General features: G+C 47.7%; 1 protein-coding gene across 1 annotated transcript in view; it reads right to left on the reverse strand.

The window, feature by feature from the left end:
* Window positions 1-24,805, reverse strand: part of Myo5c (myosin VC) — a 60,353-nt gene continuing 35,548 nt past the window's right edge. Inside the window, 18 exon segments of the mRNA XM_042687682.1 lie at window positions 1-271; window positions 1,267-1,347; window positions 2,019-2,193; window positions 4,444-4,726; window positions 6,266-6,416; window positions 7,531-7,620; window positions 11,410-11,564; window positions 12,092-12,190; window positions 15,556-15,643; window positions 16,773-16,794; window positions 16,796-16,933; window positions 17,031-17,094; window positions 17,725-17,818; window positions 19,479-19,659; window positions 20,837-20,917; window positions 21,003-21,066; window positions 21,319-21,412; window positions 24,173-24,353. Coding sequence (XP_042543616.1) covers window positions 119-271; window positions 1,267-1,347; window positions 2,019-2,193; window positions 4,444-4,726; window positions 6,266-6,416; window positions 7,531-7,620; window positions 11,410-11,564; window positions 12,092-12,190; window positions 15,556-15,643; window positions 16,773-16,794; window positions 16,796-16,933; window positions 17,031-17,094; window positions 17,725-17,818; window positions 19,479-19,659; window positions 20,837-20,917; window positions 21,003-21,066; window positions 21,319-21,412; window positions 24,173-24,353 — 2,194 coding nt within the window. The 3' untranslated portion in view covers window positions 1-118.

Genomic DNA, 24,805 nt, shown 5'->3' on the forward strand with positions numbered 1-24,805 from the left:
ACACCAAGAGGAAGCTAGGAGCCTCCCAGGAAGTGTGCTGTAAGTCAGTGGAATTGAAGCGAGGATACTTGGCCTTTGCCCTGCTGTGCGTGGACAGGCACGCGGACCTTTCCTCCTGCTACAATCGGTTGAGAAAACCTAGCTTGAAACTGCTGGGGATCTGGATCAGCTCCAGCGCGTGTGGAGAGGCGGCGAAGGGAAAGGTGACCTGAAAGAGGTACTTGGTGTCCAGCATCAGCTGTGATGAGTCGCCCCGGTTATTCAGGAGAGCCTGCAATCAGGAGGGGAAGAGCAGGTTAGGACCCTGGAGCAGGCGCCCTGCAGCTGCCGCTGGCAGATGGGGGGGGAGGAAAAGTCGGCAGGAAAGGGTGAATGAATGCAGCAGTGGTACTCACTGCACACTATGTGGACAATAAATTAGATAAATTGTGCATGGGGATGGGAGGGAAAAACCGAGAGAGAGAGAGAGAAGGGATGACATTGTCCAGAAAGAAATGAACTCATTACCTGCTTTATGTAACTATAACCCCTCTGTGTATCACCTTTATGATTAAGAAATATTTAAAAATGTAACAAAGTCACCGGGAAGGCAGTGACACGCACCAGCCATGCAGGTGTAGGGCAGCACGGCTGCAAAGGGAAATGTGTGTCCAGGATCCACTCTCATGAGCATTTACTGGCTCTGCTTTGCTCCCATAGTCCATTTCCCACAGGATGGACTGACTGTAAGCCTGATGCTTTTTTTTTAAAATTTAGTTGAAGGGCTTGAACTCAGGTCTGGGTGCTATCCCTGAGCTTTTATGCTCAAGGCTAGTGCTCTACCACTTTGAGCCACAACTCAACTTCTGATTTTCTGGTGGTTAATTGGAGATAAAAGTCTTAGAGACTTTCCTGACCGAGTTGGCTCTGAACTGCTATCCTCAGATCTCAGCCTCCTGAGTAGGTAGGATTACAGGTGTGGGCCACCCCGGCACCTTGCTATGCTAGGAGTGTTGCAGAGCTGGTTTTGAGTCACAGTCCTCCAGGTCTCAGTCTCCAGAGTAGCTAGGATCATAGGCATGAGCATTAAGGATCTTTTATCTCAGGTTTCACCGTACTAATGTGTGTGTTTGTGTGTGTGCATGCTCACGCATATGCACAAGCATGTGTGCTGAGAATGGGCTTGAATTCAGGTCCTTGTGCTTCTTTGGCTTGCTTGCTTAGCCGGTGCCAGCCTGTCACCATATTAATTTTGAATGGGCATCTTACCATCCACAGGGAACTCACCTGTACTTTGCGGACAAAGGATGGAGTGACTCTCTTCTCGAAGTCGTCGATGGGCGTGTAGGAATTCAGGATCTTTATGATCTGCACACAGCACAGAGCCTGGGGTTAGCCACGGAAAAGAACCTGACGTTGCCTTTGAAATCCCAGGAAGGGATGTTTGCGAATGCTGGGAAGCATGGGTCTCTTTCAGATTATAATCTGACTCAGAAACTTTCATTTTATAATTTGCTCTCAGAAAGCAAGGAATCAAGGTATGGAGGGGGCCAGATGCTGGTGGCTCTCACTTGTAATCCTAGTTACTCAGGACACTGAGATCTAAGGAACACAATTCTAAGCCAGCTGGGGAAGTCCAGGAGACTCCAATTAACCACCTGAAAACTGGACGTGGCACTGTGGCTCAAAGTGGTAGAGTTCTAGCTTTGAGCAAAAAAGAGCTCAGGGACAGTGCCCCAGGCCCTTAGTTCAAGCGCCACCACAATGACAATGACAGTACCACCACCACCACCACCAAAAGAGGTACGGAGGGCAGGGCTCTGTCTGTCTCTCATTCACCCTCGCATACAGAGCGGAGCTTCGCGGACAAGCTAACATCACATTTATGTCAGATCTTAAGGTTCACACTCATTCTCTTTAACACATTACCAGGGGGAAAGGGTAGACCATGGGACAGAAGCTGGGAAAGGCCACACTGGTGGTGAGGCTCTGTCCTCTGCCCCCGCCCAAGGGGACAGGAGGCCAGCCCAGTGGGTCACCTGCACGGCAGACAGCGAGGTGCAGCGCTCACAGATCTCCTTGGCGTCGCTGTCCGTCGTCTTCTTGACCTGGAGCAACCATGCTGCCTGGGAGAGGGGCTCCAGCGTTTCCTTGGCTATGCTCTTCTGCAGATTCTTGTCTTTGAGCCATTCTTCCAAGTAGCTGATGTTGCACCTGGAGTGAGCGGAGGAGCGGGAAAGGAGTCAGGGAAGGAGGGTGAACCCCGCGGCGTGCCCCAGCGGAGCAGGGCTCCCTGAGAGGAGCAAGGGCCTGCAGTGTCTTGCTTGTGACGCATAAAGGGACGACATGATTGGGGAGCGTTAACGTAAAGCAGGAGGGTAGGTCAAGGGTGAAAAGATATGGGCAGGTGCTCTACCGCTTGGGCCAGGCCTCCATTTTTTCACTTTATTTTTCAAATAGAGTCTTGCTTGTTTTTTTTTTTTCGTTTTTGCTTGGACTGTAATTCTCCTGTTTGTGGTTCCCATTTAGCTACAATGATAGACTCTACCATACCGTGTGTGTGTGTGTGTGTGTGTATGCATGCATGTGTGCACGCCAGTGCTAGGGCTTGAATTCCCTTCCTGGTTGTTAACCCTGAGATTTTATTTTTTGCCAGTCCTGGGGCTTGAACTCAAGGCCTGGGTGCTGTCCATGAGCCTCTTTGTACTCAAAGCTAGTGCTCTATCACTTGAGCAACAGTATCAAATCTAGCTTTTCCTGAGTAGTTTATTGGAGATAAAGAATCTCATGGACTTTTCTTCCTGGGCTGGCTTCAAACTGTGATCCTCAGATCTCAGCCTCCTGAGAAGCTAGGATTACAAATGTGAGCTACTGGTGCACGGCCCCCGAGCTTTTCTTTTAGTCAGTCATGGGGCTTTAACTCTGGGCCTGGGCACTGTCCCTCAGCTCTTTAGCTCAAGGCTAGGCTCTACCACTTGAGCCACAGTGGGGCTTCCAGTTTTCTGAGTGTTTTATTAGAGATAAGAGTCTCACAGACTTTCCTGCCCTGGCTGGCTTTGAACTGCAATCCTCAGATTTCAGCCTCCTGAGTAGTTGGATTACATGCGTGAGGCACTATTGGCTGGCCCCTGAGCATTTGTTCAAGGCTAGCATTCTACCACCTGAGCCATGGCTCCACTTTTGGCTTTTCGGTAGTTAATTGGAGATAAGAGTCCCATAGATTTTCTTGCCCAGGCTGGCTTCAAGTCATGATTCTCAGATCTCTGTTCCCTGAGTAGCTAGGATTACAGGTGTGTGCTACTGGTGCTCAGCTATGCCTAGTGTTTTATTGGTTGAGATGGGGGTCTTGAGAACTTTTTGTCTTGATTAATCTGGAACTTCCATCCTCCCAACCTACCTGTCTCCATTGGTCTTGGTGCGCCCCAAACAGTGGATCCAGACAGGAGTCCAGTCAGTACCACCACTGCCTTGCCCAGGCCCATGGAAGTCCTCTTGGACTTGATCACTCTATACACGTATCTCTGCCTCCCTCGACTCTGGCCTGGCTTGTCTCTTCTCCCAAATGCTATCCCAACTACTGTTTGCCACTTACTCAGAGTGAATTGTTATTCAGCTGACTGGCACCTTTGGAGAGCAGGCGGCCAGCCTCTTTCCCCATAGTTTCCTATGATTTCTACCTGACAATGACATTCAGAGAAGGTGACAGTGTACAATGTCCTTGGGACGCCACAATTTAAAATATACTTTTATTTTATTAAATTTTTTTTTCATGGAGCTTGACCTTGGGGCTTGGGTGCTGTCCCTGAGCTCTTTGCTCAAGGCTAGTGCTCTACCACTTTGAGCCATAGCTCCACTTCCAGTTTTCTGGTGGCTAATCTCACAGCCTTTACTGCCTGGGCTGGCTCTGAACTATGATCCTCAGAGCTCAGCCTCCTGAGATCTTAGGCTCCTATCTAGGATTAAAGGCATAAGCCACCAGTGCCTAGCTCAAATACACTTTTAAGTCAGGCTCTGGTGGCTCCTGCCTGCAATCTTGACTCTCAGGAGGCTGAAACCTGGAGCATTGAGGTTTGTGGTTTGGAGCCAGTCCATGCAGAGAAGTCTTTGAGACTCTATCTCCAATTAATCAGCAAAATGTCACGTGGGAGGCATGGCTCAAGTGGTAGAGCATGAGCCTTGAGTAAAAAGGCAGGGTGAGAGCTCTAGGAAGCTGAATTCCAGCCTCCACTATTGGCACAAGCATAAATCAATACGTACACAATTACTAGTTCATAATTGCGAGTGTCAGAGATCAAGTGTGTATGGGGGGGGCTATGGCCTGTACCCACTTCCTAGTGCCCACCGGCACCCCAACCGCACAGCCTTCCTGGGGTTTTGACGCTGCAGTGGGGAGATGTGAGGCAGCCTTTATTCCTGCCAGCCTCCCCCCCCACCCCCAGGTAAGCAGTGGCTTAGGGGTCCTACCTGATCTGCATCCCCTTCCTGCATGAACACATGTCCTTGCGCAGGAAGAGGCTGTTCAGGGTGACAGCGCCGATCAGGAAGAATATCTGCTTCACGGCCTGCCTCAACAGCTCCAGGTCCAGCCCGTTCTGGCACATGGTGGTGTAGAAGTAGCTGAGCTGCTGCAGGATGGAGGTGATGGTATAGGCATCTGTGTCATCAATGCTGGACGAGCGCTTCCGGAAGCCCGTGGGCTTCAGGCCCGAGATGCCCTGCAGGCTTTCATACTCCAGCATGCCCGGCACTGCGGGGAGACGGAGAGGAAATGTTGCCCCTGCCCTCTGGGGCCTGTGTCAGGAGAGAGAGGTCTCCCACAAGGCCAGTGGAAGGGGGTTGGGGAGAGGGCAAAGCAAAAGCAGCAAGGATGAGGGGGTCCCCAGGCGTGTGTGGGGGTTCTGGGGTGTGGACTGCTGTTCTGCTCACAGCAGGGCAAGAAAGAGAACTGGTTAGCACTAACTCGAACTGTTTCAACTTCGAGGCTGCTGAGGAAAGTGAGGGAGAATTTGAATGAGGATTGGAGATTTCAGAACCATTGGCTAAGCCATGTAAGAAGTGAAAAAAAAAGGTCTGGGAAGGTGGCTCAGTGGTAGAGCGCTTGCCTTGCATGCATGAGGTCCTGGGTTCGATTCCTCAGCACCATATAAGCAGAAAGAGCAGGAAGTGGTGCTGTGGCTCAACTGGTAGAGCGCTAGCCTTGTGCTGAAGAGTTGAGGGACAGCGCCTAGGCCCAGAGTTCAGGCCCATGACCGGCAAAAAAAAAAAAAAAAAAAAAAAGGAAGTAAAAAAAAATCCTCGGGGGGCTGGGAAGGTGGCTCAGTGGTAGAGCGTTTACCTTGCATACCTGAGGCCCTGGGTTCAATTCCTCAGCACCACATAAGCAAAAAAAAAAAAAAAGCAGGAAGTGACGCTGGGCTCAAGTGGTAGAGCGCTAGCCTTGAGCTGAAGAGCTGAGGGACAGTGCCCCAGGCCCAGAGTTCAAGCCCCATGACCTGACCAAAAAAAAAGAAAACATTAGCTTCATACCATTACTTATTTCTGGAATCATCTTCAGCAAACAAAAGATTTAAAAGATGGATATTTATGCAATTATGTTTTCTTTTTTTGGTCATGAGGCTTGAACTCAGGACCTGGGTGCTGGTCTTGAGCTCTTTTTGCTCAAGCCTAGTGTTCTATCAGTCTGATCCACAGCTCTACTTTCAGTTTGGGGTAGTTAATTGGAGATAAGAGTCTGACAGGGACTGAGAAGGTGGCTCAGTGGTAGAGTACTTGCCTCGCATGCATGAGGCCCTGGGTTCGATTCCTTAGCACCATATAAGCAGAAAGAGCAGGAAGTGGTGCTGTGGCTCAAGTGGTAGAGCGCTAGCCTTGAGCTGAAGAGCTGAGGGACAGCGCCCAGGCCCAGAGTTCAGGCCCCACAACTGATTTAAAAAAAAAAAAAATTCTTACAGACTTTCCTGCCCAGGCTAGCTTCAAACTCTGATCCTTAGATTGCAGCCTCCTAAGTTGTTAAGATTACAGGTGTGAACCACCAGTGCCTGGAATGTAATTATGTTTTCCTAAACTCAGGAGCTTGAGATCTTGCTCACTTTTCTTGCTCATAGCTGGTACTTTACCACTTGAGCCATACCTCCAGCCTGACTTCTTACTGGTTCACTGGAACTTTTTTGCCCAGGCTATCTTTGAACTATGACTCTCCTCAGTAGCTAGGCTTACAAGTATGAGCCACTAGCACCCAACTACATTCTACAATACAAGTTTATTTTGTCATCAATTTACTTCTTACCTATTATTGGTTGGATGTTATTTTCCATTACAGTAATGAACTGATGATATATCCGTATAGCCACATCACTAAGAATCTGTCTGTATTCCGAAAGGTCAAAATTGTTCAGGCAATTCTTATTCTGACGGGGGCTGTTATGTTTCATGAATTCCTAAATGCAATTTTGAGTACATACATATTAGCATTCATAGAAAGTGAAAACAGTGTGTAAACTAATGACAGAGTTAGCATCTAGCATAACTTTGCACTTCAAAACGTAATGTCTGATTTGGCCCAAATGAGTTCTTTTTGTGCAGGACAGGGGCTTGAACTCAGGGCCTGGCAGTCTATAGCTCACAAATGGCACTCTACCACTTGAGCCACCTTTAGTTCCAACTTTTTGCTGGTTAATTGGAGATAAAGGTCTCAAGGATTTGTCTGCCGGGCTGGCTCCTGAGTACCTATGGATAACAGACAGGAACCAGTAGCATACAGCTCAAATTAGCTATTAAAAGTTTGGAGCAAGCTGGATGCTGGCCGCTCACAACTCTAAACCCAGCCACTCAGGAGGCTGAGATCTGAGGATCTCGATTAGAAGCCAGATTGGACAGGAAAGTCTAGGAGAGACTGTTATCTCAAATTAACTGCCCCAAATGCCAGAAGTGGAGCTGTGGCATCCTTGAGTAACAATGCTCAGGGACAGTACCCAGGCCCTGATATGTTAGTATGAACTCTAAATGTGAACCATAGAATTCTAAAAGGGAAATACTCAAAATCATAGGTAGCAATTAGTATCTGAAGGCATAAATCATAAAAGAACAGGACTGTTAGATCTAAATATAACAAAATTCAAAAACATGGCAAAGATTGCTAGGTGCTGGTGGCTCACACCTGTAATCCTAGCTACTCAGGAGGGTGAAATCTGAGGATCATGGTTCAAAGCCAACCAGGGCAGAAAGGTCCCCATGAGACTCTTATCTCCAATTAATCACTCAAAAACTAGAAATGGTGCTGTGGCTCAAGTGGTAGAGAGCTAGTCTTCAGCACAAAGAAGCTAAGGGACAGCACCCAGGCCCTAAGTTCAAGTCCTACAACCCCTCCAAAAACCCCCACAAACACACCAACAACAATAACAACACTAACCAATGCAAAGAACTCCAAAAAGGAAAAATTAGAAGAAAACCATAGCTCATTCATGATATGATTTCATTAGGAAGAAAGAAGCTCTAGGAAAGACAAACTCAGGCTAGGGGTCAGGATAAGACACAAAGCACCAGCATCCCTACCTCTTCACCACTATACTGCCTGAGGCAGTTAAGGAAATGACAAGTATTGGAAAGCCAAAAGGACAGCATCTCAAAGTCTTCTAGATGTTCCTAAGGAAAAAAAAAAAAGTTGGATTACTTGTGTGTCTGAGCCAAGACTGCACATGCCTTACCTGTGTGGGTAGTAGAAGGCTTTTGATCAAAATTAATTTTTCTTTTTGTAGCACTGGGGGCTTGAACTCAGGGTCCAGCACTTACAAGGCAGGTGCTCTTCCGCTTGGGTCATGACTTCAGCCCTTTTTACTTTAGCTGATTTTTGAGATAGGGTCTCCAGCTTTTTGCCTAGGATCGTCCTCAGAGTATAATCTTCCTACCTACAGCTTCCTGCATGGCTGGGATCACAGGAATACACCACCACCACCACCACCACCGGCTCTGTTGCGATGAGAGCTTCACTAACTTTTTGCTGTTGTTAAAGTTTAAAAAATGTTTTAAGGTGTTATTATAGAGGTGACATACAGACAGCGTTTATAGTTACATGAGTCAGGTACTGAGTCCATTGCTTTTTGGACAATGCCACTCCTTCCCTTGCTCTCTCCCAGTGTTCCCCTCCTGGCCCCATCCTCAAGTTGCAGGTTCATTTTTCACATAGTGGCTAGTGAATACCACTGCTGCATTTGTTCACCCTCTGTCCCACCATTTCTGTGCCCCTCTGACCCTCCCAAAGACAGATAAACAAGACAAAAGGAAAAGAAAATAAAAATAGCAATGAAGAAAAAAAAACCTTCGTTCAATTTCCTGGAGTTCATTTCGATACATATTATTTTTTATGATCAGATGCATGTAGGTATTGTGCCTTTGCTTCACTTTTTGCCTAGGATGGCCTCAAACTATAGTCCTTCTGATCTCTGAATCCCCAGGGTTATTTTTCTTTCTTTTTTTGGGGGGGGGTCTGGTTGTGGGCCTGAACTCTGGGCCTGGGCGCTGTCCCTCAGCTCTTCAGCTCAAGGCTGGTGCTTTACCACTGGAGCCACAGTGCCACTTCCGGCTTTTTTTTCCTGCTTATATGGTGCTGAGGAATCAAACCCAGGGCCTCATGCATGAAAGGCAAGCGCTTTACCACTGAGCCACCTTCTCAGGCCCTAATTTTTTTTTTTTACACACAAAGAATTTCATCAAATTTATGTTTTTTTGTTTTTTTTTTTGTCGGTTGTGGGGCTTGAACTCTGGGCCTGGGCGCTGTCCCTCAGCTCTTCAGCTCAAGGCGAGTGCTCTACCACTTGAGCTACAGCGCCACTTCCGGTTTTCTGGTGGTTTATTCGAGGAGTCTCACGGTCTCTCCTGCCCGGGCTGGCTTTGAACTGCGATCCTCAGATCTCAGCCTCCTGAGTAGCTAGGATTACAGGCGTGAGCCACCAGCGCCCGGCTCAAATTTATGTTTTAATGGAATGAGCTTGTGTTTGTTTCTGTGGCTGGTAACATTTTACAATCTGTTTCTGTGCAACTAATGTCAGAGGTAATGAAACCTGAAGCAGAAACACACCAGCAAGAGTCTTTTTTTTTTTTTTTTGCCAGTCCTGGGGCTTGAACTCAGGGTCTGAGCACTGTCCCTGAGCTTCTTTTGCTCAAGGCTAGCACTCTACACTTGAGCCACAGTGCCACTTTCAGCTTTTTCTGTTTATGTGGTATTGAGGAATCGAACCCAGGGCTTCATGCATGCTAGGTAAGCACTTACCACTAAGCCACATTCCCAGCCTAAGGGAGTTTTTCTTTTTTTTTTTTTGTCAGTCATGGGGCTTGAACTCTGGGCCTGGGCGCTGTCCCTCAGCTCTTCAGCTCAAGGCGAGCGCTCTACCACTTGAGCTACAGCGCCACTTCCGGTTTTCTGGTGGTTTATTGGAGATAGGCTCACTGTCTCTCCTGCCCGGGCTAGCTTTGAACCGCAATCCTCAGATCTCAGCCTCCTGAGTAGCTAGGATTACAGGCGTGAGCCACCAGAGCCCGGCAGGGAGTCTTTTCTTGCAAGTTCAGTCTAACCAACACAGGACACCATTAAGCAGGTAATCAAGCTCCTGGATGATTTGCACCAGAAGGTGGAGAGATGATGGACAAGCAGGGGTGAGGTGGGAGGGCCTACCTCAGGAAGACAGGGAGGAGAGAACAAAGATGTCTGAGGGCTGTTCCTGGGGCAGGAAGAGGAGGAAGGAGCAAGAAGGCTCAGGCACCATGGTTAGAGATGAAGAGGGAAACTTGGAAAGTGTTGGACTCAAGGAGGAGAGTTCCAAAGAGATAGCGTCAGTGCTTTAGTGAATTTCAGGACAGTAAAGAGGAGAGCTCTACTATTGGAGGAGCAGCTGTCCAGCTTTCAGGAAGGAGCTAGATAAGGTAGAAGCTAGAAGGGAGGAATAGGAAAGAGTACTGTGAAGGTCTAATGTAAGCAGGCAGGGGATGGAGGACTGGGAACAGAGGCTGAAGAGGCTATGGAGGCCCAGGACCTAGCTTTAAAGCGCTGTGTAGAAGGAAGGTGGGGCAGGTCCTGAGCATGGAGGAAGGCAGGAAGGGAGGTGAAGCTGACATGGAAGATGTTGCTGAGAACTGAGCTTTCCCTCCATCCTGTCACGCACTTTTTGGAGTATAAATATGAAGCTACAGAACCTGAGTCGCAGGAGGAGATAAATACAGTGTGTCTAGGGCTGGAACAAAATGTACACTTAAAAAAAAAACAAAAAACCTAGCTGGGCACCAGTCGCTCACGCCTGTAATCCTAGCTACTCAGGAGGCTGAGATCTGAGGACTGAGGTTCAAAGCCAGCCCAGGCAGGAAAATCCGTGAGACTCTTATCTCCAATAAACCACTAGAAAACCAGAAGTGGCTGCTGTGGCTTAAGCGGTAGAGCGCTTGTCTTGAGCTGAAGAGCGCAGGGACAGCGCTGAGGCCCAGAGTTCAAGCCCCACGACCAAAAAAAAAAAATCTAATTTATCAGCCAGATGCTAGTAGCTCATGTCTGTAGTCCAAGCTATTCAGGAAGCTGAGATCTGAGGCTCAAGTTTCATAGCTAGCCTGGTCAGAAAAGTCTCTGAGACTCTTTTTCCAAAATAACCAGCAAAAAGCCACACTGGAGGCATGGCTCAAGTGGCAGAGCACCAGCTGTGAGCAAGGAAACTTGAGTGAGCCCAAAGTTCTCAGTCTAACCAGAAGCAAACAAACAAGCAGCCATGTGCAGGTAGTTACCTCCAATGTGGCTGGCTCATTATGGAACACTAGAAGTGCTGCCTATTTGGAGGTGAGGAGTGTCTCTTAGCTACACTATCTTGTTTTGTTTTGTTTGTTTGTTTTTGTTGGTTGTGGACCTTGAACTCTGAGCCTGGGCACTGTCCCTCAGCTCTTCAGCTCAAGGCTAATGCTCTACCACTTGAGCCACAGCACCACTTAGCTACACTATCTTAGCCTTACAATTAACTTCATGGGCACACACAGCTCAGTTCCATTTCTGCACAGAAAATGGCTGTATGCACTGTGGGTTTTAGGGGCAAGAATTCCCCGGTTGGAAATGGAGGACATGAGTAATTTTCCACTTCTTTCCAGCCCAGCCCATTGATGCTCACTGGGCTGAAAGCATGCACACTCTCATAGCTACAGCTCCCACGCCCTGGGCACAGGGGCATTGTGGGTAGTGGCTTCCAGGATGCTGTCTCAACCATATGATTCTGAGAACTACTAACAGATATGTCTACTTGTCTGGTCCTAACTGTTCGGCTTCACGCCCTAGCTGGGCCTCAAACTGGTCTGAGGACTCCTGTATAGCTCATGGAAGATGGAGGCTCACGATGGCCAAAATGGTCATGTGGTCATTCCGAGACTAGATCCGCCAGGGTGCAGTGTTGAAAGGCTATCCCCTACCTTCACCACCTGCTTGATGCCGTTGATGGCGCTGTTCATGAGGGACTTGAGCATGCTGGCGTCGTTGAGGGCGTCTGCGTAGCGGACACACATGAACAGGATGTGAGCCGGCAGCCCCGGCATCATGTTCACCACCACGCCGCGGGGCTTCAAGTCTGGAGAGGAGAGAGACGGCAAAGATGCCCACTGAGCTGAGCTTGGCTCCTCGGGAGCTGCTGGCCAGGCCAAGGGTCTGTGAGTCAAGCAGGGCCTAGACACACAGGGCCTATGAACTATTGGTTCACTACTGCTTTCTAGTGATACACAGAGGTCTAGGGCCTGGGTGCCAGCGGCTCATGCCTGTAAATCCTAGTTCCTCCAGAGGCTGAGATCTCAGGATTGCAATTCAAAGCCAGCCCAGGCAGACAAATCTGTGACCCTCTTATTTCCAGTTAACCCACAAAAGCCTAGAAGTGGAACTGGGCTCAAGTGGTAGAGTGAGCAGAGAAAGCTATGGGAAAACACCAGGCCTAGCACACGCGCATACCCTCAGAGCCAAGGATATGTGCACGTCTCCCTCCCCCAGCAGGATTGAGGTTGAGGAAGTATAGGGCAGAGGCAGGAAGAGGGAGGATTGGGAAAGGACTGTTTTGCTTAACATAGCAGCGGCATGACCAAGATTCAGAGGGCTGGGTTTTCCTACCAAGGATGAGGTTCTGAATGAGCTTGGGCTCATCTTCTCTTCTGTATTCCAGCATCCCCAGGAACTCCTTGGGTCCCGAGGACAAGGGCCTGGCATTGGCTGCAAACAGAGGCAATCCATCAGCCAGACTCACAAATAAAACCCCAGGGTGATACAGACACTGCTCATCTCCTCCTGTGCATGGGCTGCTGGGGCAGATTCAAGCTGCCCTGAGGTGGGAAGAGTATCTCCCATAGCGGCTTCCCACACCCACAGTGGGCCTGTGGTACCTCAGGGCAAGCAGCTGTGCCAAACCCATAGGTGCCTGGCCTATATCTCCAGTGCAAGGAGAAGAGGAGAGACCCAGGTTGCTGCCTGGGTTCCAGGTGTGAAGGAAACAAGGTACTTTGCTTGCAGCGCAAACTTCTTTTTTTTTTTTGGTCAGGTTGTGGGGCCTGAACTCTGAGCCTGGGCGCTGTCCCTCAGCTCTTCAGCTCAAGGCTAGCACTCTACCACTTGAGCCACAGCACCACTTCCAGCTTTTTTCTTTTTGCTTATGTGGTGCTGAGGAATGGAACCCAGGGCCTCAGACATGCAAGGCAAGCGCTCTACCACTGAGCCATCTTCCCAGCCCCTGCAGCGCAAACTTCTAAAACACCCAGTCCCAGCATGGGGTGGGGGGATGTGGGGAGAGGGAGGGCCATGTTAACTTCCTATGACTGCCAAGACAAATCACCAATAAACTTTGTGGCAACACACTGATTTATTTATTTATTTAATTATCAAATTATGTATTTTCTTTCTCTCTCTCTTTTTTTTTTTTTTTGGTCGGGGCTTGAACTCTGGGCCTGAACACTGTTCCTCAGCTCTTCAGCTCAAGGCTAGCACTCTACCACTTGAGCTACAGTGCCACTTCCGGTTTTCTGGTGGTTTATTGGAGATAAGAGTCTCATGGACTTTCCTGCCTGGGCTGGGTTTGAACTGCGATTCTCAGATCTCAGCCTCCTGAGCAGCTAGGATTACAGGCGTGAGTCAGAGGCGCCGGCTTTGAAATTATGTATTTTCCATGCTGAAGACTGAACCCAGGGTCTAATACATGCTAAGCATATGCTCTAGCACTGAGCTGCATTCCTAGCCGTGTGTGTGTGTGTGTGTGTGTGTGTGTGTGTGTGTGTGTGTGTGTGTGTGTGTGTGTGTGTGTGTGTGTGTGTGTGTGTGTGTGTGTGTGTGTGATACTAGGGCTAAATCTCAAGGTGCTGTCCCTTAGCTTTGTTGCTCAAGGCTGATGCTGTACTACTTGAGCCACTGTTCCACTCCTGGTTTTCTGCTGATGACTTTGAGATAAAAGTCTCAGAGACTTTTCCTGCCTAGGTTGGCTTTGAACAACAATCCTAAGATCTCAGCCTCCTGTGTAGTTAGTTAGGATTTCAGGCGAGAGCTGCCCGTGACTGGCTTGAACAAAATTTTAATTGTACAATTCTGGAGATCAGAAGTCTGCAAACAGCCAAACCCATGCAGTTGAGCTGCTCCTGGATTTCTCCCCCAGAGTTGTGTGTTTGTACATATTACTTTTTTTATTTTTAGCTGTGTGTTTGGGTGATCTGTTACACAATAACTGATAACTGACCCAGACAGACTGAGGGTAGACCTATTGAGATGGAGGTAATAACAAAAGGAAAGCAGAGGAAGAAGACCTGAAGTTCGGGGAAAGAACTGGACACGGCACTTCTTACATAGGGAGCAGTTCAGGCGCTCATGCATTCCTGGTGTGGAGGCAGAGTGAGGACGGCAGACCCCGGCCCGGCTCTCAGGGCAGATCAACAGCTGTGACTCATTGTTGACAGGAAAAGAGTCTCAGTTTGGTTTCAGACATTTCAGACTTGAGGCAGGAGTTGCATACGGGCTAATAAAGGAGTTCTTCAACCAAACGAATGAAGGAAAAGGAACAGAGGGTTGCAGACACAGCCTGAGCAAGAAGGGCTGGGAGGGAGAGGGGAAAAAGAGGCCAGTGAAGATGGTAAAAGGGCAGAAGACAGGCAGAGCCCATGGACTTCGCAGCAGGAGGGAAGAAAGGCTGAGGCTCCTTTCCAGGGCTTGTGAGGAAGTGTGCACTATGATGTTCTTCCCTCTCCTTTCCTCTGACAGAAACCGGGATGCTCAGTGGGGAGCAGGTGGTTCATGCTTGTAATATTAACTACTCAGGAGGCGGAGATCTCAGGCTTGAGGCTAGTCTGGGCAGAAAAATACATGAAATTCCATCTCTTAAAATAACTACCTGAAAGGGGCTGGGAAGGTGGCTCAGTGGTAGAGTGCTTGCCTTGCATGCCTGAGGCCCTGGGTTCAATTCCTCAGCACCACATAAGCAAAAAGAAAAAAAAAGCCAGAAGTGGCGCTGTGGCTCTAGTGGTAGAGTGCCAGCCTTGAGCTGAAGAGCTGAGGGACAGCGCCCAGGCCCCACGACTGGACCAAAAAAAAAAAAATAATAATTACCTGAAAGCCAGGCTGGAGGCATGGTACAAGTTATAGAGTACCAGCCAAACAATTGAGAGGACCTAAGGCCCCAAGTACAATTCCCAGGAGTGACAAAAAAAGGAGAGGATTCTTTTCTTTTCTTTTTTTGTCAGTTGTGGGGCTTGAACTCTGGGCCTGGGCGCTGTCCCTCAGCTCTTCAACTCAAGAAGAGTGCTCTACCGCTTGAGCCCAGTGCCACTTCTGGTTTTCTAGTGGCTTATTGGAGATAAGAGTCTCATGGACTTTCCTGCCTGGGCTGGCTTTGAACTGCGATCCTCAGAGCTCAGCCTCCTGAGTAGCTAGGATTATAGGTGTGAGCCACCGGTGCCTGGCTAAAAGGGGAGGATTCTTATTGAATCTGTGTATGTGACAAGGATAGAAGATGAATGTCAAGGCAATGACATTTGAAACTTGTTCACAATTTCATTCTTAAAACCAGGAGCTAAGCTGGATGTGGCGGCTTTCATCTATAATCCTAGCTACTCAGGAGGACTGGTGGTGGTTCAAGGCCTACCTGGGAAAAATTTGAGACCCTCTCTTAACCAATAAAAGCAGGATGTGGTAGCATCCACCTGTCATCCCGGCTGTGGGAAGAGTACACAGGAGGATCATGGTCCAGGCTGGTGAGGGCAAAAAGTGACCTTCTATTAAAAAAAATAACAACTGAGGTAAAAAGGATTTGTGGGTATGATACAAGCAGTAGAGCTCCTGGGTAGCAAGGGAGAGGTCCTGAGTTCAAATCCCAGTGTTGCCAGGGAGGGTGCAGCTAACAGGAGGTTAAATGTATTCATTAATAGCTCCTGTAGTAACACAGGCAATTCTGGTGTTACCTGAAGGGTAGCGAGCTGTCTTTCTGCCCGCTGTCTTTCTTTTTAGCCCATCCATGAGACTCCAAAATGGACACATGGAGAATCCTTCCCTTGAGTTTCGCAGGCTTTGGATCACATATAAGACATAGAACACAGCCTTCCTACCTTTATCCACGGTTTTGGCCAGATTCTTCACTTGGTCTTGCAGCTTTTTAATCACTCTGTCCTTCGTGTCTAACTCCTCTTCCAGATTCTGCAGAAATCCAAAGGAACAAGGAAGTGCATTTACTTAGAAGTCTCCGTGCGTGGTTTTCAGGAAAAGCGTTATGGTGCTCACAATTTGCTCACTCACAGCGTACGACTCAATGGATTTTAGAATTGCCAGAACTTGGCTACTACCACCATTATCTAATTCCAGAAATTTCCATCATCGCACACAGTTGATAAAAGTTGCCGGCTGCTCATCACTAGAGAATGAAGGCCCAACCGGCCTCCACGGCAGCACCCAGGGACCTGTGGAGGGGCAGAAGGCAGAAGGCAGGGCGCCTCTACAAACCCAGCGCGCAGCTCCTCATAGGGGCTTGCAGGAGCCCAGTCCCTGGGAAGGCCCTACATAGACACCCGGCCACCTCCTACGTGTAACCAATGAGGATTCGGTCTATTAACCATTAAGCTCCCTGCTGTCTTCAGATGTCAAGATGCTCACGCTCTTGGAAAGAGCATGATACTTTTGATCTCTAGCTGTCTATCCTGTGTTCTAGGTGACAGGTCGTGTGTGTGTGTGTGTGTGAGTGTGTGTGTGTGTGTGTGTGCTTGACTTCAGGGCGTGTGTGTGTGTGTGTGTGTGTGTGTGTGTGTGTGTTTGACTTCAGGGCCTGGGTGCTGTCCCTGAACTCTTTCATTTAAGGCTAGTGCTCTATCAATTTGAGCCACAGAGCCCACTTCTGGTTTTCTGGTGGTTAACTGGAGATAAGAGTCTCGCTGACTTTCCTGCCCAGGCTGGCTTTGAATGAGTTGTGATCCTCAAATCTCAGCCTCCTGAGTAGTTTAGGATTCCAGGTGTGAGCCACTGGTGCCTGCTCCTGTGTTTTTTTTGTTTTTGTTTGTTTTTTTGGGGGGTCTGGTCGTGGGCCTGAACTCTGGGCCTGGGCGCTGTCCTTCAGCTCTTCAGCTCAAGGCTAGCGCTCTACCACTTGAGCCACAGCACCACTTCCAGCTTTTTTCCTTTTTGCTTATGTGGTGCTGGGGAATCGAACCCAGGGCCTCATGCATGCAAGGCAAGCACTCTACCACTGAGCCACCTTCCCAGCCCTTGTTTTTTGTTTTTTAAGCAATAGCTCCACACAAAATTCCACTCATCTACCCACTGGGAAACTTCCCACCCTGTTTTCCAGAGTGAGCGCCCTTCTGGGAATTACTCACTTCGCCTTCAGCTTCGGATTGCCCTGCCTTCGAGTGCTCTCCAGCCTCCTGCAGTGCCTGGATCGTGCCCAGAAGCTGCTCTTTCACTCTGAGGTGTGCTTCATGCTGGGCTTCTATGGCCCTGAGGAAGGGACAGAGGCAGGGTGGGCCATTGTGCAGATGGCTCGTGTTTCCAAAGATGGAAAACCATCTCAGCCATCTCCCATGTCAATACTCACTTTCTCTGAGTTCCTTCCTCTTCTCTGCTGTGAGGGAGCTGAGCCGACAGTTCCTCCAGTTTTCCTGTGAGGAGAAAAGCTGTCAGTACCAGGATGGGACATATCACTGCATTCTCATATGGGGATTGTAGTTTGGTGGTAGAACATTGCCCTGGCATGCACAAGGCCCTGGGTTCGATCCCTAGCACCAGTTTGGTTTGGCATTATTTTTAGTTACCAGCAGTTCTAAGCTGTATCTAGCCAAAGATGGTTGTTTAGAACAACACACCCTAAGTATGACTTTTAAATGTTTTTAAAAAAATCAATATTGAAGACTTATACTAGATCACATGGAAATCTGTATTCTCTTCTAAAAACTTGGAATATCGAGTGACATTGGGCCCAGCATTGTCTCTTGGCAAAAGCCAATGGAGCTTGGAGGAAGCTGTTCTCTTTAACCCCACCCACTCCACCCCATACTATGTCCTCCAAGCAGTTCACTTCTTACCTTGGTATTACTTGCCTGGTCCAAGAGAATCAGAGCCTAAAACGCCTGCATGGGATGCACTTCCTGCATGACTTCCTGTCTTTCCTATGTCACTTTCTGGTTCTCCTATATCCCTTCCTGTCTTACTACATCATTCCCTGGCTTTCCTCCACCACTGCCTATTAGCAAACCATCTTCTAAAAGCAGGCCAAGGAGAGTTTCCATTACCTTTCATTTTCTCATTTTGTTCATTCAGGCGGAGTTCAAGATCTTGCTTCTGCTTCTCTAGCTCTGAAATTTGCTGCTTAAAGTCTGGGATCATCTTTAGAGGAGAATGATAAACAGAATACGAAATGGTTTCATTTATGAATTTTATAATCTCAGAGACAAAAATCCATTTTTTATGTTCAGCCTGTGGAACAAATTGTATACATGGGCCAGTAAAAGCCCACTCATGGAATGTTTCTTTTTTCTTTTTCTTTCTCTCCCTTTTTTAGCCTCAAGACTTATACAATAGTCTCAAGAAATTCCAGCATGTGCCAGGTGTTGGTAGCTTATGCCTGTCATCCTAGCTACTCAGGAGGCTGAGATCTGAGGATAGCAGTTCAAAGCCAGCCTGAGCAGGAAAGTCCGTGAGACTTATCTCCAATTAACCACCAGAAAACTGGAAGTGGTGCTGTGGTTCAAGTGGTAGAGTGCTAGCTGTGAGCTGAGGGACAGAGCCCAGGCCCAGAGTTCAAGTCCCATAACCAACAAAGAAAGTAAAAAAGAAAGAAAGGAAGGAAGGAAGGAAGGAAGGAAGGAAGGAAGGAAAGAAGGAAGGAAGGAAGGAAGGAAAGAAGGAGGGAGGGCCGGAGGGAGGGAGGTTGGGAGGAGGGAAAGGGGAGCCATTAAGGTCCCCAGACGCTGCTGGGAGAGCAGAGGGATTCAGGAGGAAATGCAGTTCGTGGCCTTAGCCAAGTCCCATCCACTCCCCAAAGAAATGGTATGCTACCCAGTTTTTTCTGGAGACTTGGAGTTAGTAAGAAAGGGAGTGTTTTCTTTTTCTTTATTTTATTTTTTTATCAGTGGTGGGGCTTGAACTCACGGTCGGAGTGCTGTCCCTGAGCTAGTGCATTACCACTTTGAGCCACAGCACCACTTCTGGTTTCTGGTGGTTAACTGGAGATAAGAGTCTCATGGACTTGCCTGCCTGGGCTAGCTTTGAACCATGATCCTCAGATCTCAGTATCTAGGATTACAGGCATGAGCCACCAGTGCCCAGCAAGGGAGTAGTTTCTGAATGAGATTCTTAAAAGACTTTTCTTTGCCAGTTAGATGAGAGCCAGGAGGGGGAACAAATGGAGTAAGTTGCAGGGGCATTCCAGAACAGAAAGCTCTTGACCTGGGCTGATTTTGAGCAAGCGTATGACTGGCCTGAACAACTCCCCACATCAAGGGCCAAGTTTTTGCTTCAATTTTGTGCCTCTTAGAAGGGGATAGGACTAGATTTAAATATGCAACTTTAAGAATTTGAACCCATTATATGTTGATCAAACATACTCTGAAATCCAAGGGCTCCCCAGCCTAGGCTCATTTTAGAATCTTTTCTTCTTCTTCTTCTTTTTTTTTTTCTGGTTGGTCCTGGGGCTTGAACTCATGGGGGCTTTCCCTGAGCCTCTTTGTGCTCAAGGCTATCACTCTACCATTTGAGCCACAGTACCACTTCTGGCTTTTTCTGAGTAGTTTATTGCAGGTAAGAGTCTCACAGACTTCCCTGCCCAGGCTGGCTTTGAACCACCATCCTCAGATCTCAGCCTCCTGAATAGCTAGGATTACAGGCATGAGCCCCCAGCCCCCAGCTTAGAATCTTATCTTCTGACTCTATTGTTTTATTACTGGAACAAGTAATTTCAATCCACTGTTCTGCTGCTATAAGACTGAATTTTAACTCCTCCCATGAGTAACTGCTTTCCGACAATGGCCATGACCAGGGCCCATACCATGTTTTCTGATGTCAGCCTGGTGACTTGGTGCCGGATGCTTTCATTGATGTCATTTTCCTCTCTGAATAATTTCTGCAGATGGTTGATTTCTTGACTGAGATGTACCACTTTGAAGTTCAGGGCTTCGATCTCTTTTTCGTAGCAATCCTTCTGGGATTGGAAATGGTTTTCCATAACTCTGTCCAGGGAAGGGAAGGGAAAACAGGCACTCGGCCTTTGTTCTGTGTGAGGGAATCATACTTACTTATACATATGTGGTAACAGGAGCTTCCATGAGTGGATTCTTCTGGATAGTACTGAAGCATGATGTGGGGTTCATATTGCCATGAATGATAAAAGTAAATTCTTTGGGGGTTGGCTGTTCTAGAGTTTGAACCCAAGACTTAATGCTTGCTATGTACTTTACCACTGAACCATACCTTCAACCCTACATTTTTATTCTATTAATGGTTTGAAACAGATGCTCTGTATGATATCATGGTTATTGATAAGGGTCATTATAGATTTGTTAAAGTTCATTGGATGTACAACACCAAAGTGAGCCCTGATATAAACTACGGGCCCTGAGTGATGATGACATATGCCACTGTGGCACAGGATGCTGACGGTGGGGGTACTGGTGACAGAGGAGACAGGGGAACCTTGCATTTTCAACAACAACAAAAAAGGAAGTTTAAGTCAGGCGCTGTTGGCTCACATCTGTAATCCTAGCTACTGGGGAGGCTGAGGTCCAAAGTATCACAGTTTGAAGTCACTCTGTGCAGAAAAGTCTTTGAGACTCCATCTTCAGTAAACCATCAGAAAATCAGGCTGGAGGCATGGCTCATGTGGTAGAACACTATACCAGCCAAGCAAGCAAGCTGAGTGATTCTGAGGACCTGGGTTCAAACTCCAATAAAAGAAAAGTTAAACCTGGCGCCAGTGGCACCTGCCTGTAATCCTAGCTACTCAGGAGGTTGAGATGTGAGGATCATGGTTCAAAGCCTGACTGGGCGGGAAAGTCTGTGAGACTCTTATCTCCAATTAACCACCAGAAAACCGGAAGTGGTGCTATAGTTCAAGTGGTAGAGCACTCACCTTGAGCTGAACAGCTCAGGGACAGTGCCTAGGCCCAGAGTTCAAGCCCCACGAATATTCTCCCACCCCCCAAAAAAGAATGAAAGAAATCCAACAAACATCTTTAATGTAATTCTATTTGATAATAACCAGTTTTTAACTATACAGGCTATAGGTTTTAGAATAAGACAGTTTATCTCAGAAAGAAGGTATCTCTTATTCCTAAGCTAATTACTTTACTCTTGAAGTACTTCCAGTTGTTTCTTGTCTAGAGTCCCAAGAGGAATTTAATTTCTCACCGTGTCGCCTTCTTTAGTCCCTCGTATGCAAACCAGAGTTCACCATCCTCATTTAAATGTTCCAGATCTTCCACAGAGAGTCTGGAAAATCAGGAGGTGAGAAAACCTGTCATTTCTGGCTTGTTTCACCTGTTCTATGTTTGATCATGCAATAAAAAATGCCCACCTGCTTCGTACATCTTCGACATCATAGCTCTCGAGAAGCTGTCTGGTAATCTCTGACATCTTTTCTGGAAGGGCAAGGCAGAGCTGCACAGATCACATTTGTGCACTGTTTCCCTCTCCCCTCCCACCCCTGGACCTCTCTAGGGCCAATTGTCTATGTTTGTAGAACCTGAAGTTAAACACCTTATGAATTTCCAACCAACTGGCTATTCCAACTTCCCATTAAGCATGGAAGCTCGCAGTAATGAAAGAACCCAGCTACTCGGCAGTGATGAACTCAGTCTGTACGTCATGGACCAAGCGACCTGTGCTATTACCTCTCATCTCCCGTTTCTGCGACTGCACGTGTTTCTCCACGTCGATCTTCTGTGCCTGGAGCAGCTCGATCTCCTTCTCAAACTCAGAGATGGTCTGAAGGACAGGTAGTGACCAGATAGGGAAAGAAAAGAGTGAGGAGGTTTGCCACCCGACAAGACGGTGCCAAGCAAGGCAGCCTCCCCCACCCCCTGCCCTGAAGTTTCTGAATTGAAATCCTGCTAAGCCATCACAGTTCTTACAGTCTGCCTTGAAGCAGGCTTAGTTGCTCAAAATGATGCTGTTTGGGGAGATGAGTGGGGATTGGGAGGATTATAGTTTGAGACCAGCTCAGGCAAAAAAGTTAGCAAGACTTTTTTCACTGAGATGGGGCAAAGAAAGAAAGAAAGAAAGAAAGAAAAAGAGAGAGAGAGAGAAAGAAAGGAAGGAAGGAAGGAAAGAAAGGAAAGAAAGAAAGAAAGAAGTAAGTTTCAATGAATAAGGCAAGCATAGTGGCTTATCCCTATGATCTACCCAGGAAACTATAGGTAGGAGGATCAAGGTTCAGGCTACCCTTGTCCAAAAACATGAGACCCTACCTGAAAAATAACCAGAAAGTAAAAAAAAAAGGGGAGGGGCTGGGGGCATTGCTCAAGTGGTAAAACACCTGCCTAGCAAGGGTAAGTTCAAATTCCATTACCGCCTCATGCTGTTGCAAATTTATAGATATAGTTGGCTTGCTGCAGCTGGTGACAGAAGAGGCTCCCCCCTTATATGGGAAAAATATAAAAAGTATAGAGAACCCGCAGTGGGAGGGGTGGAGGCCCATCTGAGAAAGGTGTAACCACAGACATGAAAACTGTATTTCAGTGCAGACCAAATCTTTGAGGAACAGGGGCAAGGTTGCCACCTTCTTCACTGGGAGATCTGAACTCAGCTGGTCTAAGACAAGAGAGTAGCGCCAGTCCAGGCATCAGGGAAAGAAGGGCTATGGGGAGAGATGGGGCCCCTGCGAACTGGGACAGCTCTGGTGTGAAGTTGCATCCCACTTAATGAGCTCAGCTCACCAAGTGTGTGTGTGTGTGTGTGTGTGTGGTGTGTGTGGTGTGTGTGGTGTGTGTGTGTGTGGTGTGTATTTATGCCAGTTCTGGGGTTTGAACTCAGTGCCTGGCCACTGTTCCCGAGGTTTTTTTGCTCAAGGCTAGTGTTCTAGCATTTGAGCCACAGCTTCATTTCCAGCATTTTAGTGGTTATTTGGAAGTAAGAGTCTTGGACTTTCCTGCCTAGGCTGGCTTCAAATTGGATTATCCTCAGATCTCAGCCCCCTGATTAGCTTGGATTATAGGCACGAGTGAGGCCCAGCAAGACCACAGGTTTTAATGAAGGAACTATAAAGACTCAGGGACCTTGGAGAGGACAAGTGTTCCCTGGTACTTTCTCAGCTACTCCCAGCATCCGAGGCTCTCAGCTCCCAGCTCCACAGCCCACATTTACAGAGCACCTGATCTGGTAGACCTAGCCCTCTAATTGACATGTATGATAAAGACAGTGGTCCTGTACAGGTTAAGTGAACTGAAGGTCAGATGGTATGTTCAGGCTGACCAGGACATCCTATCCTAAAGTCCTGTTCTTCCTTGTCATGTTTCAGAGAATTGTTGATTTGTGCTTACAGATGCTCCTTAGATGAACAAGCAGCTTGGTAAAGTAGACCTATGTTCCTTCAAAACCAGACATCTTTTTCTTTTTTTTTTTTGGTCAGTTGTGGGGCCTGAACTCTGGGCCTGGGCACTGTCCCTCAGCTCTTCAGCTCAAGGGTAGCCCTCTACCACTTGAGCCACAGCGCCATTTCCGGCTTTTTCTACTTATGTGGTGCTGAGGAATCGAACCCACGACCTCATGCATACAAGGCAGGCACTCTACCACTGAGCCACATCCCGAACTCCCAAACCAGACATCTTAATGTGTCACATTGCAAACCTGAATCAGATTTAACCAGCACAGAGGAAGTGAGCGACCCCTACTGGTGCCTCCTCCAAGTGCAGGCTCACTACCTGCCAATTTTTATTAGCAACCATTAGTTGTAGAAGGGAAGCTTCATTATAACATTTCCATACACACATATGATGTACCTTAATCAAACTCACCCCCTCTATTGGCCTCCTTTACTCTCTTCCCCCTTCTAAAGCAATTTCAACATGTTTCATCCTGGCAAGTGTCTGTATCTGTATCCTAACAAAGCCTGTTTTCCTTTGCAGTCTTTTTGTGTGTATGTGTGTGTGGACATTTATTATATTCATCGTACCGAGGATTTTCACCATAATATTCCACTCATGCAATGTATCAAATTTTTGCCAGTCCTGGGGCTTGAACTTAGGGCCTAGGTACTGTCCCTGAGCTTCTTTTACTCAAGACTAGCACTCTAGCCACAACTCCATTTCGGCTTTTTCTGTGTATGTGGTACTGAGGAATCAAACCTAGGGCTCCATGCATATATACTAGGCAAGCACTCTACCACTAAGCCACCTTCCCAGCCCAATGTATCAGATTTAACTTCCTGTATTTCGTTCCTTCTTTCTAGTCCCCCATCCCTGGACTCATTGTTCAACAGATTTCAGTGCCATTCCTACTGTCATCTTCATCCCCAGACACATAGCATTTTGCTATGAATTCCCTCTGCCATATTCTCCCCACCCCCGCCCCTCCAATTCTCTCTAACTGGAGCCAACAGCAGGACTCCCACAGACTGACATCAGTCATTTGGGACAGCTCAGCACAAGGCAGACACGAGCAGGAGACAAGGGGGGATTGCTGGCTCTCTGTGGATGGAGGGACTTGATCTGGGAATTGAAGGGGTGTCTAAGAGCAAGAGGGCCCTACCTTTGCTTGCTTGCTCAGTCGGGCCACATCGCCCCTCAAGCCCTCAGAGGTGACCCGCTCTTCCTCGAGCTGGTGACAGAGCTGCATTTTCTCCTCCTTGAGAGCCTTGATTTCTTCCTTCAGACACTGCATCTGCTTCTCATAGTCTTGTGTCTTTAGCTCAAAATTTTTCTCCAGCAGTCTAGGCAGCAGAAGAAGAAATCAATGTGAGCTGGGTAGCTCATGCCCATAATTCTAGTTAGTCAGGAAGCCGAGATGTGAGGATTGTAGTTTGAAGCCAGCCTAGGGAAGACAAATCTGAGAGACTCTTATTTCGGATTAACCAGCAAAAAGCCAGAAGTAGAGATGTAGCTCAAGTGGTAAAGTGCTAGCCTTGGGTGAAAAAGCCAAGCAAGAGTCTGAAGCTCTGAGTTTAAGTTCCAGCACCTGCACACACAAGGGGAAACAAAGGAAGCTGGGCATTGATGGCTCACGCCTGCAATCCTAGCTACTCAGGAGGCTGAGTTTGTAGCCAGCCTAGACAGGAAAGCCCGTGAGATTTTTATCTTCAATAAATTATCCAAAAAGCTGTAGGTGGAGCTGTGGCTCAAGTAGTAGAGTACCAGTCTTGAACACAAAGGCTTAAGGACAGTG

Source organism: Dipodomys spectabilis, unplaced genomic scaffold (genome assembly GCF_019054845.1).
Source record: "Dipodomys spectabilis isolate Male_0828 unplaced genomic scaffold, ASM1905484v1 ptg000108l, whole genome shotgun sequence".
Lineage (NCBI taxonomy): Eukaryota > Metazoa > Chordata > Mammalia > Rodentia > Heteromyidae > Dipodomys > Dipodomys spectabilis.